This window comes from Aythya fuligula, chromosome 3 (genome assembly GCF_009819795.1).
Source record: "Aythya fuligula isolate bAytFul2 chromosome 3, bAytFul2.pri, whole genome shotgun sequence".
NCBI lineage: Eukaryota > Metazoa > Chordata > Aves > Anseriformes > Anatidae > Aythya > Aythya fuligula.
In genome coordinates this window covers 117,812,052-117,828,538 of record NC_045561.1, presented here as the reverse complement: position 1 = coordinate 117,828,538, position 16,487 = coordinate 117,812,052, and the positions used below count along the sequence as shown (strand labels likewise).

Below are 16,487 nucleotides of genomic sequence, written 5' to 3'. Positions count from 1 at the left end.
AGGGCATGGTGGGAAACATCCAGAGCAGGGAACGGAGGCATGGCCCCTGCCCTACAGCCCCCATGGCCACTGAGTGAAGAGGGAGGAAAAATCTTTAGTCTTCTGTCCCTACCACCTCCTCCTCCTCCTCCTCCTCCTCCTCCTCCTCCTCCTCCTCCTCCTCCTCCTCCTCCTCCTCCTCCTCCTCCTTCTTCTTCTTCTTCTTCTTCATATTAATATAAAATAATTTTAACTATAATAATAATAATTTCAATTAGAACAAATGTAAATACCAGTTTCTTTCCTGCTAGGCTTCACCCTGCTGAGACTGGCTCTCAGCTGCTTTGCTTAAGCAGAAAAGATTCTGCAGTGGGAGGCTCAAAACCATTTCAATGACCCCAAGGTGGCACAAGGCACATCCTTATCCTGCAGGATCTGCCGAAGTTGCCCTCCAAAGGTCTACAGCCCTGCCAGTGCCTCAGTGGTCAAAGAGCTGAGACACCGACAGGGCTCTTTGCTGGTGTTCGCAGCCCCAGCACACCATTCCCGACATCTTCATCTGGATGATGAGCAACAACAAACGCATTGCCTACGCCCGCGTCCCTTCCAAGGACATCCTCTACTCCATCGTGGACGAGGAGATGGGCAAGGACTGCGCCAAAGTGAAGACCGTCTTCCTCAAGGTGCCTGCCCGTCTTCCCTGGGGAACTGCAGCCAGGAGGAGGGAGATGGAGAAGGGGCAAACTGGGAGGATGGGAGATGGAGATGAGGGAGCTGGGTATCCAGTTTTGCTGGTGATTGAATACTAGGCACAACAGATCCGTTAATGATGGTGGAAATGTGCTGCTAAGAGGTGTAAAGCCCTGGTCTTAGCAGTCTGGTGGGTGAGAAATGTCTGTAAGGAGAGAGATGTTCGATCCGGCTGGCCAGGAAAGGGAAATTTGTCTTGGAAAGAGGAAGCCAACGTGGTAGGAAGAAGATAAAACATGAGACAAAGTAGTGGGCATGATCCAAATTGATGAGGGCTGCGTCCCTGGGTGTAAGTGGGGTACAAGCAATACACTAGAAGGGGAGTGCAGCAAGAGGTGGTCTGTCCAACTTTATGGCCTCCCTTATTTCCACCTAAACTCATCTGTCCTTTATGCCCAGCTACCTGGGAAGAGGGGTTTTGGACCTGCCGGTTGGACAGTTCAGGCCAAGATGGAGATTTACTTGTGGCTGGGCCTCAACAAGCAGCGCAAGGACTTCCTGAGCGGCCTGCCCTGTGGCTTCGAGGAGAAGAAGATCGCCAGAGGCCAAAACCTGCCGTCCTTCCCACCCATCAGCCTCCTTTACACCAGTAAGAGCTTGCTGCCCTTGGTGGCTCTGGGGACAGGACACGGAGGGCAGGGGGAGCCTGGTAGGACACCACTTGCCTTCCAGGAGCTAAGGGGAAATGCTTCCAGTTGTCCCACGGGGAATCCTAGAGGGAGGTGGGGTGTGGGATTTGTGCCTCCTCCTCCTGCCCCGTTCATAGCTGCCTTTATGTGCACTGAGAGCAGGATGCTGAGGAAGTCCTTACCCATTTGGGAACCGTGTTTTCAACCAATTTCCTTCATTAATGCCAGTCCTGAGCAATAGCATGCCTCAGAGACCTTGCTCTCCGGGCTGAGCCCCACGGCTGGGCTCCAGACTTTCATACCAAGCTGTCCCACTGCCCCTCTCCGTTGCAGAGAAGCAGGTTTTCCAGCTGCGAGCCCACATGTACCAGGCCAGGAGTTTGTTTGCTGCCGACAGCAGCGGCCTTTCAGACCCCTTTGCCCGAGTCTTCTTCACCTCCCAGAGTCAATGCACTGAGGTGAGCACCGTCTCCTGACCTGGAGGGCTGGAAGTGGGAATAACTTGTGGCTGCTTTCCCGTTGTTGTGGCTTTTTGTTTCTGGGAAGAGGCTTTGGGAGATGTCCCATGGCTTGCTGACCCCAAAAAACATTCATGCAGCCAGGTGCTGGAGCTGCAGCCTGAGATGTGGCTGAGACAAGCAGGGGCTGTGCTCATTCTCCTGAATCCATCCCCATGGCTTCCCCTGCTGCAGGAGAGCTGAGACCAACAGCCTGTGTGCTGCCCCTGCCCAGGGTCCCAGTAAGTCCCTCTCCCTTTCTTCCAGGTCCTCAATGAGACCCTCTGCCCAACCTGGGACCAGCTGCTGGTCTTCGACAACGTGGAGCTGTACGGAGAAGCCCACGAGATGCGGGACGACCCCCCTATCATTGTCATTGAGATCTATGACCAGGACACGGTGGTAAGATGAAACTCAGCAGAGGAAAATGTCTCTGATATAGATCCTGTAATCACTCCTGGCTCATGGGCAAGGTGAATAGGGCAGAGGGTGCAAGAAACAGCCTTTCTCTGGACTCTTGGGAAAAGGTCTCCTCACATCTCCCAGGGCATGGACTCGGAGCCTCTGCTTCTCATTAAATCTCTTAGACTCAACCGAATGATAGCTTATTGTTGGAGAGTGGAGAGTTTTTGTGAGGTGGGAATCAAGGAGATATTAAATCAGCCTTTCCCTTCAGAGTAGCTGCTCAAGCCAGCCCTAGGCCAACTCCTTCACCTTACTTGAAGATGCTGATGCCTTAGGAAGCGCCTTTGGATGGGAAGCCAGCAGTGAAAGCTGGTGCTGAGCTTTGGTGTCCCAGCCCCAGGGGGTTGATCCTGTTCTGACCACGCTGGGGAGAGCTGGGAGGCTTCATACTGGGCCAGCAAACCCGAGTGCTCTCTTCCCCTCCCCAGGGCAAGGCTGACTTCATGGGCCGCACCTTTGCCAAGCCGGTGGTGAAGATGTCAGACGAGCAGTACTGCCCGCCGCGGTTCCCCCCGCAGCTGGAGTACTACCAGATCTACAGGGGCAACTCCACCGCAGGCGACCTGCTGGCGGCCTTCGAGCTGCTCCAGGTACCAAAAATGCCCAACCCGAGAGAAGGGAAGGACGGGCTGGAGGGTGGAAGGCAGTGGGGTCAGTCCATTCTTACACGAACAGCAGGTAGTTCGTACATCCGAGAGGAGCTAGAAGGGTTTAACACAGCTACGGAGCCAGCACCAGGGCAGCTCCTGCCCAGTTATACTGGTCGAGATGATGTGCAGAGAGTCTCAGCTTCTTTCTGGATAGGGCACCCCACTAAAATGTTGCATTAGCCCAATCTCCCTACAGCATCACTGGGAGATGCCAACGGGAGTCTTGGTGCTCTCTGAGATGGCCAATTTGAAGGTCTAAGGAAAAAGGGATGAGAATTCACATCCGCATCCCAAGAATATGGCAAAATTTTACCCCCATAGTACACAGAGGTGCCAGAGTTAAATCTTGCCTCTTTCCTGCCTTCTTTTCCATGCACTGGGACTGTCACGTTTGTAGGGCCGTGTCTCAGCAGCCTCCTGGTGTGCAGGGGTGATGAGAGCTCCCAGCTGAGAGGAGAGAGGCCCTAAGAAACTCATCACAGGGCTGGGTTTGGATGTGCTGAGTGGCTGCAGGCTCCTCTAACGCAGCTGGGGCAGCTCCTTTGTGCCCCAGGAGCTGGAAATGCCTGCGAGGTGGCCCCTGGGGGTCCCTTTGCATGGGTTGAGCCATCCAAGGAGCCACCCCAGCAGCCACCTCATCCTCCCCAGAACCAGTGATGTGCTCCAAAGGCACCCCGGAGCTGGGGCTTTGGTCTCTGCCGTGCCACGAGGTGGGCTTTAAGGGTCCCCTCCCACCCAACCCATTCTGTGGTTCTGTGATCCTAATCCGAGCTGCATCTCTTCCAGATTGGTCCTGGGGGCAAGTCGGACCTGCCCCCAATCGACGGCCCCACAGACATGGACCGGGGCCCCATCCTGCCGGTGCCACTGGGGATTCGGCCGGTGCTGAGCAAATATAGAGTGGAGGTAATTGCATCGGAGCACCAGATTTTAATCTTCAGCAACTGGATCACCCCTGGCTTAAATATGGGCACCACAACGAGCCTAAAGAGCATTTCGGTTTGGCCATCAGCTTCCCTCTCCCTTGGCTGCCTGGGTAGAGAGTGGAGATGGAGGCAACACAGCCCGAGATGCTCTGTGCACAGTGCACCCATGGGTGCGGGTGTCCCTGCTGGCTGGAGATGCTGCAGGACTCGTTTCCCAGTCCCAGACACTCCCAGGGGATGCTCAGGACCAACTCCTGTGGCCTCCAAGCTGAGGGCAGCCCTCTCATGCCCCTGCTTTGCCTCCTCCTCCTCTCCTAGATTTTGTTTTGGGGGCTCAGGGACCTGAAGAGAGTGAACCTGGCGCAGGTGGACCGGCCCCGGGTGGACATCGAGTGCGCTGGGAAGGGGGTGCAGTCCGCCCTCATCCAAAACTACAAGAAAAACCCCAACTTCAGCACTTTGGTCAAGTGGTTCGAAGTGGTGAGTGTTCCCCCCTGGCTCCTCAGCCGAAACCCAACCTTTCTGAAACCCAAACCGGGGCTCCCAGCCCCTTTTTTTCAAGCAACAGGGGACTTGAGCTCCATCCCAGCTGGTGGGAGCCTTTCCCTGCCCTGCTGAGCTGCTCTAAACCACCCCCGCTTTAGTCCCTGCTGCTTTTTCCACCCACCAAAGTGAACATCCCACAGCCAACATCCATCCCTTGCTTACCAGCCCCTCTTTGCTCCCCAGGACCTCCCGGAGAACGAGCTGCTCCACCCGCCCCTGAACATCAGGGTGGTGGACTGCCGGGCTTTCGGGCGCTACACCCTGGTGGGCTCCCACGCCGTCAGCTCCCTCCGAAAATTCATCTACCGCCCCCCAGACAAGAAGGCCCAGCACTGGAACATGACAGGTAACCAGGAGCATGGCTGTGGGCAACAGGAGGGCACGGGCAAAGAAGGAGATTCGATGTTTCCTGCTCTCAGTGAAGGGGATGGGGACAACGGGGTGGGAAGCTGCTGGCCCCGAGTCCCCGTGGAGTTTTTCCTCTGTGCTCCCCCTGATGCCTGTGAGACAAGGAAAGTTTGTTCGTTTCTAACCTCTCTGCATCTTTGTGAGCCCACACGCTCCCCCAGGTGGATTTGCCATGCTCTGTGCCTGCTGCTGCTATTTGGGTAAAAATGGAAAGCTGCAGACTGGGGCTGGGGGTGGACACCTTCCAAATCCCAGCCTCCGTTCCCTATCAGCCCCAGGGAATTCCCCACAGCAAAACCCATCACGAGCCACTGTCCCTGCACCCAGCCCGGCTCCTCAGGGCTTGGAGAGGCACAGGAATCGCTCCCCTCCTCAAAAACTCTTGCTGGAGGTGGAGGCCCTCTTGGCTGGGCAGAGATGGGAGCTTGGGGAGTTTTCTAGGGTCCATCCCTGGCTCCGGGCACAGGTCTGGAGCTGTGGTTGCATCTTTGTGCTGCTTCTCTCAGGGCAATCATCCTCCTTGTCCCTTCTCGCCTTTCTCACCACCTGCTTTCCTTTGCTATAGGAATGTTGTTTTTTTTTTTCAAGCTGTAAGGGTTTGTGCTCATTTTCCCTGCTCTTCTTCTCTCAGCAAGGTGGCCACACGTCACCCCAGCATGTCCCTTGCAGGATCTCACCCGAGCTCTCAGTTTCTTCTCTACACTGTCCTTCTTTTTTCTCTCTTTCTCTGTCCCCTGTCCAGCTAAACATCTCAAAGGCTACCTGGCCATGGCCAACGGGGCCCCTCGCTCTCGCCCCACAGGGGAGATCGTGGTCAACATGGAGCCTGAGGTTCCCATCAAGAAGATGGAGACCATGGTGAAGCTGGAAGCTGTGAGTACCCGCGTGTCAGTGCCACGCTGGCATCTCTCTCCAGATGCCAATCCCACCCAACAGAGAGCCACCTTGTCCTGCTGAACACGGGGCTGGGCTGAATCCTGGAAGGAAGGGTCTTGGTGTTATAAATCGCTCAGTCCCAAAATAGGGTTATAATCAAAGTTTGCAATTTATTAAGGGAATAGAGGTAAGCAAACAGCGCTGGGTGTGCTGGGAATCTCTGCTCCACCAAGACGCACACCAGTTACATCAAGCAGCTGGTTTTTATGCTCCTAGACTGATACATATTCATTACTACTTCTAGAAAAAAAAACAGGGTTATTATAATTAGTTTCCAGAATCCAAACCCAAAACTGGAGCATGTGTATCAGTCTCCGGTGGTCCCTCTGGGGGTCTCTGGGGGTCTCTCGTGCTGAAGGCTCATAGTCTTCCTCCCTCTTGTCCTTCTCCTTTGTCCAACTTGGCTGGATGTCAGAGACTTGTGCAGTGTCCCCTGCAAGCTTTGTCTTTTAGTCGTCCTTCAGCTTTCCCCTTCTCCTTAATCTCCTGGCCACATATCAGAGACTTGCATAGCATCCCATGCAATAGCCATAATAGTTAGCAGTTATTCTGAACCCCTCCCAGATATCAGAGGCTTCAAGGAAAAGCCTAAAAACACATTTCCCTTCAAGCTCTCTATTGACACGAATTGCTGGACCATTCCTTTGCAAGATACAAGAATTATACACATCAACCACTCTGGTTTTCTTAGACTTGTGCTTATACAAGGGTATGTAAGACAGAAGGTCACACCCATCACACCCTAGCATTGTTCCCTATTGACACGAATCAGATAAAAAACATCTCACACCAGCATTCACCTCCCCGTGTGCCCGTGTGTGCTTGCACTCGGCTGCGCTGCTAACCTGCTCTCCCTCTCCCTGTTCCCTTCCACGCCGGGCGGCAGAACTCCGAGGCGGTGGTGAAGGTGGACGTGGTAAGTGATGGAGCTGCTCCTCCTCCCTCCTCCCAACCCTCCGTGCCCCTTTTCTTGCCCTTCTGGGTCGCTGTCAGAGGGTGCCAAGGCAGGGACCTGCAGATTGGGAAGAATTTCTGGGACCTGTCTCAGCCCTGCTGTTCCCTGGGATTGGGATGCTGGTTATGGCCAGCACAGCCAGACACCAGCCCCTAAAGGATTTGTGGTACCTCTAGGTGAATGCAGGGCACTTTCCTGGGCTAAGAGAGGGTTGCTGCCACGTACGATGCGGGTGCTGTAGCCTAGAAAATGCATCGGTGATAGGGATAGACAGGAGGGGATGTCTTAGGGCTCAGGCACTGTCTCCTGGAGCTCTGGGCACCTTGCTGCAGCCCTGGGCACCTTGCTGCTCCATCCCTGTGGCTGTAAAAGGGGAAAAGAGCTAAGGAACCCACCCAGCCAGGAGGGCTCTGCTTTCTCAAGTGCTTTACCCACCTCCTCTGCACATCAGGAGATGTTTTCTTTTCACCTGATCCCTCTCCTTCTCTGTCTTTGCTTCCCTCATCCCTGCAGTCCGAGGAAGAGAAGGAGAAAAAGAAAAAGAAGAAGAAAGGAGGAGGAGGAGGAGGAGGAGGAGGAGGAGAGGAAGTAGAAGAGGAGGAGCCGGACGAGAGCATGCTGGACTGGTGGTCCAAGTATTTTGCTTCAATCGAGACTATGAAGGAGGTGGGTGCAGAGCAGGGGGGTGAGACACGTAAGGTAGAATAGGGGAACGTCGTTGTCTCCTGCAGGCAAGGTCTCAGCTCTCTCTCAGCAATTTCCAAAGGCTTGGGGCCGTGCTGCTTTCCTTGCTTGCCTGCTGGCAGAGCTGAGCAGGCTTCCCCTTCCGTGGGTGCACTGGGGGTGTGCGAAACAGAGCTCGTTTCACAGCTCCAGCCTGCACCCAGCAGCTTTCATCCCTCCAGCACTGCCAGACCCCAGCTCGCTGCTGGGACAGCCGGAGAGCTGCGACCCCCAGGCAGTCACTTCTAGCGAGCACAGGGACCTCGACGTGGTCACCCACCCCTTGCTCACTTCTTTTTCCCCCCAGCAACTCCGGCAGCAGGAAGCAGCCGCAGCAGAAGCAGAGGAAAAGGAAGAAATGGAGATTGCAGAAGGTGAGCAGAGGGCGAGCAGGGCCAGCAGGGGAAGGACCGGGGCTCCTCTCGGTGCTCGGGCACCCCTTTTGGAGCACGCAGTTGTTCCTCTGCTGCATCAGACACTCCCAGCACGTACAAACCAAGGCAGGATCGATTTTTGTGGAGCAATTCAGGGTGCTGGCGGGGAGCCGTGCTGCTGTCCCAGGGCATTTTTGTGCAATCACCAGTTCCTAGGTCACTGGAAGTGTTGCTTTGGCCATGCAGATGTGTTGAGCGTGCCAAGGAGTCGGTGCTTCTAGATCTCCTTCGTGGGGTTTTCCATCCTCCTTCTGCAGGAAGCTTTAAAGAAAGAAAACTTCTTGTTTTGTCCCAGCTTTTGAAGTGAAGTTTTACCTGGTTTTTGTTTTTTTTTTTTAAAAAAAAAAACATTTTTTTAAAAAAACTTTTTTAAAAAAAGCATTTTACCTGCTTTTACCTGTGCGTAAAGGCATCCTGCTCTGCTCTCCCTGCCTAGCACAGGCAGAAGAAAAACGTGAGCACCCAGTGCCAGATCTCTGACCCATTTTCAGTTCCATGTTGCAATAGGATAAATTGTGCCCTAAAAGCATCTGTCTCCGAAGGAAATCGGGGGGTTGAAGTTCCTACAGGGGCACTGCAGGTGTCTGAAGTTGACTGAAACAAAACTTGTAATATAAATGATAATGGGCCAGGAATTCCGATGAGTTGGGCCGTGCTGCCCAGGGGTGACCTTATCCATTTGCAGCCCCTTGCCAGGCCCTCCAGCAGGGCTGGGAAGGGTTTCCATGAGGATTTTCTCTCATCTTCTCTATATATCCCACATCCACATGATGCAAGGTCGTTGTTTTGCCCGGGTAATGCAAAATTTCTTGGCTGAGATGACTCCGAGCAGCTTCTTCCTGGGCTTGCTGTCCTGGCAGGGCTGCCGGGGGGGTGTCTTGTATCCCACACCACTCTTGTCCTGCCTTCTGAGCAGGATCCATTTCCCCTTGGCACTCCCATTCCTTCCTCCTTTCTTTTCCACACCACGTCCTCGTGGCCGTCCGTCTGTCCCCGTCTGAGCTGCCCAGCAGTCACAAAAGCTGGCGGATCGAGGCCATCGAGGCATTGCCTGGGCTCCTGGAAATGCTGTGCAGCGATGGCCAGGCTCAGGGAAAGACAGGAGAAGGCTCAAAAGGTTGCTCCAGGGCTGGGCTGGGAGCTGCAGGCTGTCAGCTTTCACGTTCCTCCTGTTTTAAGGACTTTGATCGAGTCCCCCCCTTTCCCTGTCTTCCCCCCATCCTCATTTCCATCTCCTCCATCCCCGCTGCTTCCCCTCGGCCTCAGAAATCAAACTTGATGACTCTCCCATGAAAGGCTTCAAGGGGCAGGCAAAGAGCAAGGAGAAGTCCAAGGCACCCAAAGACGACAAGAAGAAGAAGCAGCAGGCGGCCCCTGAGCTCCCTGAGAAGAAGAACAAGCAGAAGATCGACGAGCTGAAGGTGAGTGTGACAGCGGGCCAGGAGCAGGAGCAGGATTGGAGGCAGTCCCAGCTATCTGCAGCCCTTTTTTTTTTTCACCCGATTCCCCTCTTTTCCGTCACCTAGGTCTTCAACAAAGAGCTGGAAGCAGAGTTTGATAACTTCGAGGACTGGCTGCACACCTTCAACCTGCTCCGTGGGAAGATTGGGGACAACGACGACAACGCAACCGAGGAGGAGAGGATAGTGGGGAGGTTCAAAGTGAGTCCGGGTGCTGGGCTGGACCAGGACTGGGGCAGCCCTTGCCTCCAGGCTTCTCTCCTGAAGGTTTTTGGCAGGAATAGAAATAGAAAACGATTTGCCTTGCCCCAGCCACAGCACCGTGCAGGGAGGGAGAGCCTCCAAGGGCAGCCCCGGGAATCAGATGGCTCCAGGCAGAGCATCCACAGGGATGATCTGAAGGCAAACGGACGTCTCACAGCTCTTGAAGAAATCCAAGGGAAAAACAGCTCCTCTTTGCCTGCTGGAGAAATAAGTCTTGCCCTGGGGTTTCTCTGAGGACCCTTTCTCACTGCCAGCCCCCAGGCGATGCAGGAGCACCTCTGCCAGCTGTAGGATTCTTGCATGAAGGGAGCTGCTTTTGGAGGTTGCAAGCCTGGCAGATTAAGCCAATTAATGCCAATTTAGCTCTTTGCTTGTGTTTAAGTGATGCTCTGACCCAGGACCGCCCCTGCCCAGCACGGGATCCCGGCTCGTTGTCCCAATGTCACTTTTCCTCCTGGAAATCCCTGCCCGTGCACCCTCTTTCCCGGGGCAGCAGGGCTCTGCTCAGGCTGTGCACTCCTTCTCTTGCTCCAGGGCTCCCTGTGCGTCTACAAAGTGCCTCTCCCCGACGATATCACCAAGGAGGCAGGGTACGACCCCACCTTCGGCATGTTCCAGGGGATCCCCAGCAACGACCCCATCAACGTGCTGGTCCGGGTCTACATCGTGCGGGTGAGCACAAGAGCAGGGGCTGATCCTGAGCTCCCTCGGGTTTTAAGGACCAAGATCCTCCCTTGGAGGACCTCCCTTGGTTTTAAGGACCAAGATCGGGGCCGTCCCTGATTTGATCACCAGCACGGATGGAGCTGATGCCTCTCTTTTCTCTCCCCCCCCCACACCCCAGGCCACGGATCTGCATCCTGCTGACATCAACGGGAAAGCTGACCCCTACATCGCCATCAAGCTGGGGAAGACAGACATCAAGGACAAGGAGAACTACATCTCCAAGCAGCTGAACCCTGTCTTCGGAAAGTGAGTTGCCCAACTCCTTGTTCGCACCCAGAAGGGGTGAGCTAAGCCCGAGACAAGCTTGAAAACCCTTGGACCTGCACCCTGTTCATCCCACAGCTGTTTGGGGTTCAAAAGATGGGGCTCATCACACTGCAAGCAGCGTAGACATCCTCAATTAAGCCATTTCTCCTTTAGCAGGAGCATGGTCAAAGAGTAAAGGATGTTTACGTGTCCATATCTGATCACGATTAAGCATCTGCTGTAGGAAACGTGAGGCCTGAACTCCAGTGAGGGGATTGCCCGGCTCCCCAGTGACACAAACTCAATTTTGGGGTTTTTGAGGCACCCAGGCCGAGCAATGACCTCGGGACAGAGCCACCTCGCCCACGGGTGGCTTTGAGCAGCAGCCCAGTACCTCAGCGTGTCCTCTTGCTCCCCACCCGCCTTCCCCTGCCCCAGATCCTTCGACATCGAGGCCACCTTCCCCATGGAGTCCATGCTGACGGTGGCAGTGTACGACTGGGACCTGGTGGGGACGGACGACCTGATCGGGGAGACCAAGATCGACCTGGAGAACCGCTACTACAGCAAGCACCGAGCCACCTGCGGGGTGTCACAGACCTACTCCATGTACGATCACAGCTTTCCCTGCCCGCTCTCCTGCCTGGACCCATCTCTGTCTCGTCTTCCACACCAAGCCTAGGTTTCCTGCAGGAATCTCCCTCTTCCGTGGGCTGCTGATGGGGAAGTCTGTGCTGTACCTTTCCTCTTCCTGGGGTTGAGGATGGAAAGAGAGGGGCGATGGCACCAGAAGGGGCTGAGGGGCACTGGTGGGGTGAGCAAAGTAGGTGGGTGAGCAAAGGAGCAAAGCGGAGCTTCAAAGTCAAGCAGGGTGCACGGGGGTCGGAGGTAGCGCAAAGGAAAGGGGTTGGGGTGGAAAGGTGCTAGCAAAGGGTAGAGATCGGGGTGCAGAGGGACCTCGTCTGCTCTCAGGCTTCAGATTTGGAGCCTCAGATGCTTCCCCCGTGAATGCTGGATGCTTCATGGCAGGAGTATTTACCTCGCTGGGGAGCAAAATGGCTTTTTCCTCCAGGTCTTGCCACTACCTCACTGCCCCTGCGCTCCTGTTTGCAGACACGGGTATAACGTCTGGCGTGACCCCATGAAGCCCTCGCAAATCCTCTCCAAGCTGTGCAAAGAGGGCAAGGTGGACGGGCCGCACTTCGGGCCAGGAGGGAGAGTGAAAGTGGCCAACAGGGTCTTCACCGGCCCCACGGAGATCGAGGATGAAAACGGTACCAGCCCCGGGGGGTGAGGGCTGGGGGGAGCAGGGCTTTGGGCATCTCTTCATCATCCAGGGCTGGAGACAGCTCTGGTGGCCCCATAAATGGCTCAGACTTCAAAATAGGACTAGAATCAAAGTTTACAATTTATTAAAGGAATAGAGGTAAGCAAACAGCGCTGGGTGCGCCGGGGGTCTCTGCTCCACCAAGACGCACACCAGTTACCTCAAGCAGCTGTTTTTTATGCTCCTAGGCTAATACATATTCATTACTACTTCTAAAAAAAACCAGGATTATTATAATTAGCTTCCAGAATCCAAACACTCCTACTGGAGCATGCCTATCAGTCTCTGGTGGTCCCTCTGGGGGTCTCTAGGGGTCTCTCGTGCTGAAGGCTCATAGTCTTCCTCCCTCTTGTCCTTCTCCTTTGTCCAACTTGGCTGGATGTCAGAGACTTGTGCAACATCCCCTGCAAGCTTTGTCTTTTAGTCATCCTTCAGCTTTTTCCCTTCTCCTTAATCTCCTGGCCAGATATCAGAGACTTGCATAGTGTCCCATGCAATAGCCATAATAGTTAGCAGTTATTCTGAACCCCTCCCAGATATCAGAGACTTCAAAGAAAAGCCTAAAAACACATTTCCCTTCAAGCTCTCTATTGACACAAATTGCTGGACCATTCCTTTGCAAGATACAAGAACAATACACATCAACCACTCTGTTTTTCTTAGACTTGTGGTTATACAAGGGTATGTAAGACAGAAGGTCACATCCATCACCCCATGCGGCCCTAGCATTGTTCCATACTGACAGGAATCAGATGAACACATCTCACACTCCTGCCCTCGCAGGCCAGAAGAAGCAGACGGACGAACACTTGGCCCTGACCGTGCTGCGCCACTGGGAGGACATCCCACGGGCAGGCTGCAAGCTGGTCCCCGAGCACGTGGAGACGCGCCCGCTGCTCAACCCCGACAAGCCGGGCATCGAGCAGGTCCTCAGAGCATAACCCCAAGTCTCTGGGTCCCCTGGGTGCCCCGTGTCCACCACAGCACGCCAGGAGGGTGGGCAAGGACTCCTGGCACGGGGGAGCCCCATCCTGCCCCACAGAGAAGCTGGTGGGGGATGTTATGGGGTCTGGGAGCAAGGAGGGATCCGGGGAGCTGATTGCACCTCTCCGACCCTGCAGGGTCGGCTGGAGATGTGGGTGGACATGTTCCCCATGGATATGCCAGCACCTGGCCCCGCCACCGATATTTCCCCCAGGAAACCAAAGAAGTAAGGAAAATCTCCCAAATTTGTGGGGAAAACTCAAAGTTTGGGGGCAGCCCCGCTTCTCCCTGCTCTGCTGCTGCTCCACAACCCAGCCCTCTGCCTGGGCACCCCGACCAGACATCCCAAAACTGGAGGCACCAGGCGGTGTCTTCCCCTTCCAGAGGGTTCCCCTTTCTCCTGCCCCTTTCCCCACCGCTTCCCCTCCTCGTCTCCTTCCCTCCTGCCAGATACGAGCTCCGGGTGATAGTGTGGAACACAGACGAGGTCATCCTGGAGGACGACGACTACTTCACGGGCGAGAAATCCAGCGACATTTTTGTCCGGGGGTAGGTAGAGCGCATCCAGCCCCTGCCACCCCCTTTACTTCAAGCTGGGGGACCCCAGGGTGGGTTTTGGGGGAGCTGTGGGTGCGGGGTCAGCGAGCACCAACCCTGCTGATATCTTCTGTGCTGTCTCTGCCTCTCCACCTCCATCTCTGGCTGCTTGGAGCCGTGGGTTATTATCGGGCCAAACTGGGCTCCTCAGGTCCCTTTGCTGGAGGCTGGGTCAGCAGAGACAACCCCACCCCAAAGCTGACTGCAGCAGACCCTAAATCCTTCTGAGGGGCTCAGATAGATGTGAAATAGGGATTCTGTGGACACCTGCAGTCGGTGGGGGTCAGACTATAGGGTTTCTTGCCCTCATACCCCACTGGTCCCTTTAGGGCCTTGTGCCCCATGCCCATGCTGCCCCTTGGAGAGGTTGCTGCAGTCCTTCAAGCAGCCCCATCCCAATGCTTATAGCTCCAGGTTTTTCCAGTTTATCCATGCCTTGCTGGCCTGGAGACATCCCAGCTGCACGTGTAGGATGTCCCCATGCCCTCTGCTCCCTGCCCTGAGGGCACGTCACCACTGTCACCCCTCCGGGCCCTGCAGGTGGCTGAAGGGCCAGCAGGAGGACAAGCAGGACACGGACGTCCACTACCACTCGCTGACCGGCGAGGGCAACTTCAACTGGCGCTACATCTTCCCCTTCGACTACCTGACGGCGGAGGAGAAGATCGTCATCTCCAAGAAGGAGTCCATGTTCTCCTGGGACGAGACCGAGTACAAGATCCCGGCCCGGCTCACCCTACAGGTGTGGGACGCCGACCACTTCTCGGCCGATGATTTCCTCGGTAAGAAGGGATGATTTCCGATGATTTTTGCCGATGATTCCACTGATTCTGATGATTCTGATGATTTCCTCGGTAAGCTGGGGCAATGGGGTGGCCGGTGGGGGTCCCTCAGCAGAGGGATGTGGGGTGAGATGACACCAAGATGGGAACAGAGCCTGGGAGGGCAGCCCTGCTCCTCAAGCCCCAAGATCCTGCAAACCCCTATATATAAAACAATCTGCAGCCAACAACGCCAGATCTCAGGGAAGGAGCATTTTTATTTGTGATTGCCATGGAGGGCATCCTGCAAACAGGAGTACACAGCAAAAGTGTATCCTAACCTCATATTCCCTATCACCCCATGCTTGATTCCTCCCATTTGCTCATGGGCTCAGTACTACAGGTTCAGAACCTACTCAACACCTTCCCATACCATATATATACAATTTTGTTTGACCAGCCGTTAATTTCTCCTTTTCCTCCTTTTTTTCCCTTCTTCTCTCATGCCTATGATTTTTGTTTTTCCTGATTTCACGCTGCTCATCTTGTTTTTCTCAGCTATCCCCCTTATTTTGGGGTGGCAGGACCTTCTGCTGTCCCCTTTTTTGCTTAACATACCCCCCACTGCTATGCCACTGCTATGCCTGCACGATCACGTTCAAATATGCAGCGTTTGTGGGATTTTACACTGCAAAAGCACGACTTGAATTCTCCCACCCCTTTAGGTATAAGAGCAGATAGAATGAGAGCCTTTATTTCCACCGCTGCTGTTCCAAGGCTGTCCCCATAGCAAAGATGTCAGCTTTTGAGTTCCCAGAAAAGTCTTCCAGGATCATCTCTAACCAAAGTCTCTCATTTTGGGGGTGCAAATATCTTTGCTTCCCATCATCTCCTGCCAGGGGCCATCGAGCTGGACCTGAACCGCTTCCCCCGGGGAGCCAAGACATCAAAGCTGTGCAGCCTGGAGATGGTGACAAACGAGGCGGAGCTGCCCATGGTCTCGATCTTCAAGCAGAAGCGGGTGAAAGGCTGGTGGCCCTTTGTGGCCAGGGATGAGAACGATGAGCTGGAGGTCACCGTAAGGATGGGGAGGGAGAAGGGGGTGGTTTTCTGTCGTGGGGATGGTGCTTTTTGCAGAACACCCCCTAGAGATGCTTCTGCTCCCTCAGGCCCCCTCTGTTCCTATGTCTCAAGGGGGCAGGTGGGGAGCATTGCCTCGGGCTCAGCAGATCTCTCTCCGTGCAGGGGAAAGTCGAGGCTGAACTACACCTCCTGACTGCAGAGGAGGCAGAGAAATCCCCCGCCGGGCTGGCTCGCAATGAGCCTGACCCCCTGGAAAAACCCAAGTAAGTAGGAAAGCCCTCTCCCAGCAGATACCTGGGCTTGTAGGGTATCTTTTTGTGGGGTGGTCCTCAGGGAGGGAGGCATAGTGGGGAGGTGAAGAAGGGTTACACCTCAGGGGATGTAGAAATGATGCAAAATAGCCCAGGGAAGGGGGTCCCAGGGCTTCCTTTTGCCCACCATATCCCTAGCCATGCTGCCTGCCCTCCCCATGGCCATGGCATCCGTGAAAACAGGCGTTTCCTTCCCCGGCAGCCGCCCCGACACGTCTTTCATCTGGTTCCTCAACCCGCTCAAGTCCATCAAATACCTCATCTGTACCCGCTACAAGTGGCTCATCATCAAAATCGTGCTGGCCCTCTTGCTCCTCATCATGGTGGCCCTCTTCCTCTACAGCATGCCAGGCTACATGGTCAAGAAGCTCCTGGGGGCATGAAGCACGGGGGCAGCCAGCCCCCAGCCCAGCACCACCTCCTGCCCCAGCCCCGTGCCCTTCTCCTGCCCGTGGCCTCGGGGGACATCTCACTGCTGCTGGCCCTCCTCTGCTGCATTTTTCCACAGATCCCATTTCTGGCTTTATTACTAAAGAAATGGGTTTGGAGGAAGGCTCTGACCCTGAGGCTGGGCATCCTGGGCTAGTAGCAGTGACCAGCCGGCCACTGTGGGGCACTCAGGCTGGGGGTCCTGGACCCCTTTGCCCACTGCTCTGCTGCAGCAGGAAGCGATGCAAGAGCTGGGGCTGCATTGCGGGAGGCTCCCCAAATGCTCCTTGGAGGACATTCAGAAATGGAGCCCTGGGGCTGTGCAAGGGGCCAGCCCTGACCTTTCTGGGGTGCTGGCAGAGGCAGGGAAGCATCCAGCAGCACAAGCCTCTTCCCAGGGC

At 55.1% G+C, this 16,487-nt stretch overlaps 1 protein-coding gene across 3 annotated transcripts in view; it reads left to right on the top strand.

The window, feature by feature from the left end:
• Window positions 1-16,040, top strand: part of OTOF (otoferlin) — a 61,191-nt gene extending 45,151 nt beyond the window's left edge. For 2 of the 3 annotated variants that reach the window (XM_032184809.1, XM_032184808.1), the window contains 25 exons: window positions 510-662; window positions 1,129-1,318; window positions 1,692-1,816; window positions 2,123-2,257; window positions 2,749-2,910; window positions 3,757-3,876; window positions 4,215-4,376; window positions 4,626-4,788; window positions 5,653-5,723; window positions 6,673-6,702; window positions 7,255-7,407; window positions 7,772-7,838; window positions 9,195-9,319; window positions 9,425-9,559; window positions 10,157-10,294; window positions 10,467-10,594; window positions 11,033-11,203; window positions 11,708-11,868; window positions 12,705-12,847; window positions 13,043-13,131; window positions 13,356-13,454; window positions 14,043-14,284; window positions 15,163-15,341; window positions 15,509-15,609; window positions 15,860-16,040. In XM_032184809.1, the coding sequence (XP_032040700.1) occupies window positions 510-662; window positions 1,129-1,318; window positions 1,692-1,816; window positions 2,123-2,257; window positions 2,749-2,910; window positions 3,757-3,876; window positions 4,215-4,376; window positions 4,626-4,788; window positions 5,653-5,723; window positions 6,673-6,702; window positions 7,255-7,407; window positions 7,772-7,838; window positions 9,195-9,319; window positions 9,425-9,559; window positions 10,157-10,294; window positions 10,467-10,594; window positions 11,033-11,203; window positions 11,708-11,868; window positions 12,705-12,847; window positions 13,043-13,131; window positions 13,356-13,454; window positions 14,043-14,284; window positions 15,163-15,341; window positions 15,509-15,609; window positions 15,860-16,040 (3,423 nt within the window). Of the gene's footprint in view, window positions 1-509; window positions 663-1,128; window positions 1,319-1,691; window positions 1,817-2,122; window positions 2,258-2,748; window positions 2,911-3,756; window positions 3,877-4,214; window positions 4,377-4,625; window positions 4,789-5,592; window positions 5,724-6,672; window positions 6,703-7,254; window positions 7,408-7,771; window positions 7,839-9,194; window positions 9,320-9,424; window positions 9,560-10,156; window positions 10,295-10,466; window positions 10,595-11,032; window positions 11,204-11,707; window positions 11,869-12,704; window positions 12,848-13,042; window positions 13,132-13,355; window positions 13,455-14,042; window positions 14,285-15,162; window positions 15,342-15,508; window positions 15,610-15,859 lie in introns of all 3 variants that reach the window. The other variant, XM_032184807.1, reaches the window with a different exon arrangement.
• The last annotated feature ends 447 nt before the right edge of the window (window positions 16,041-16,487 follow it).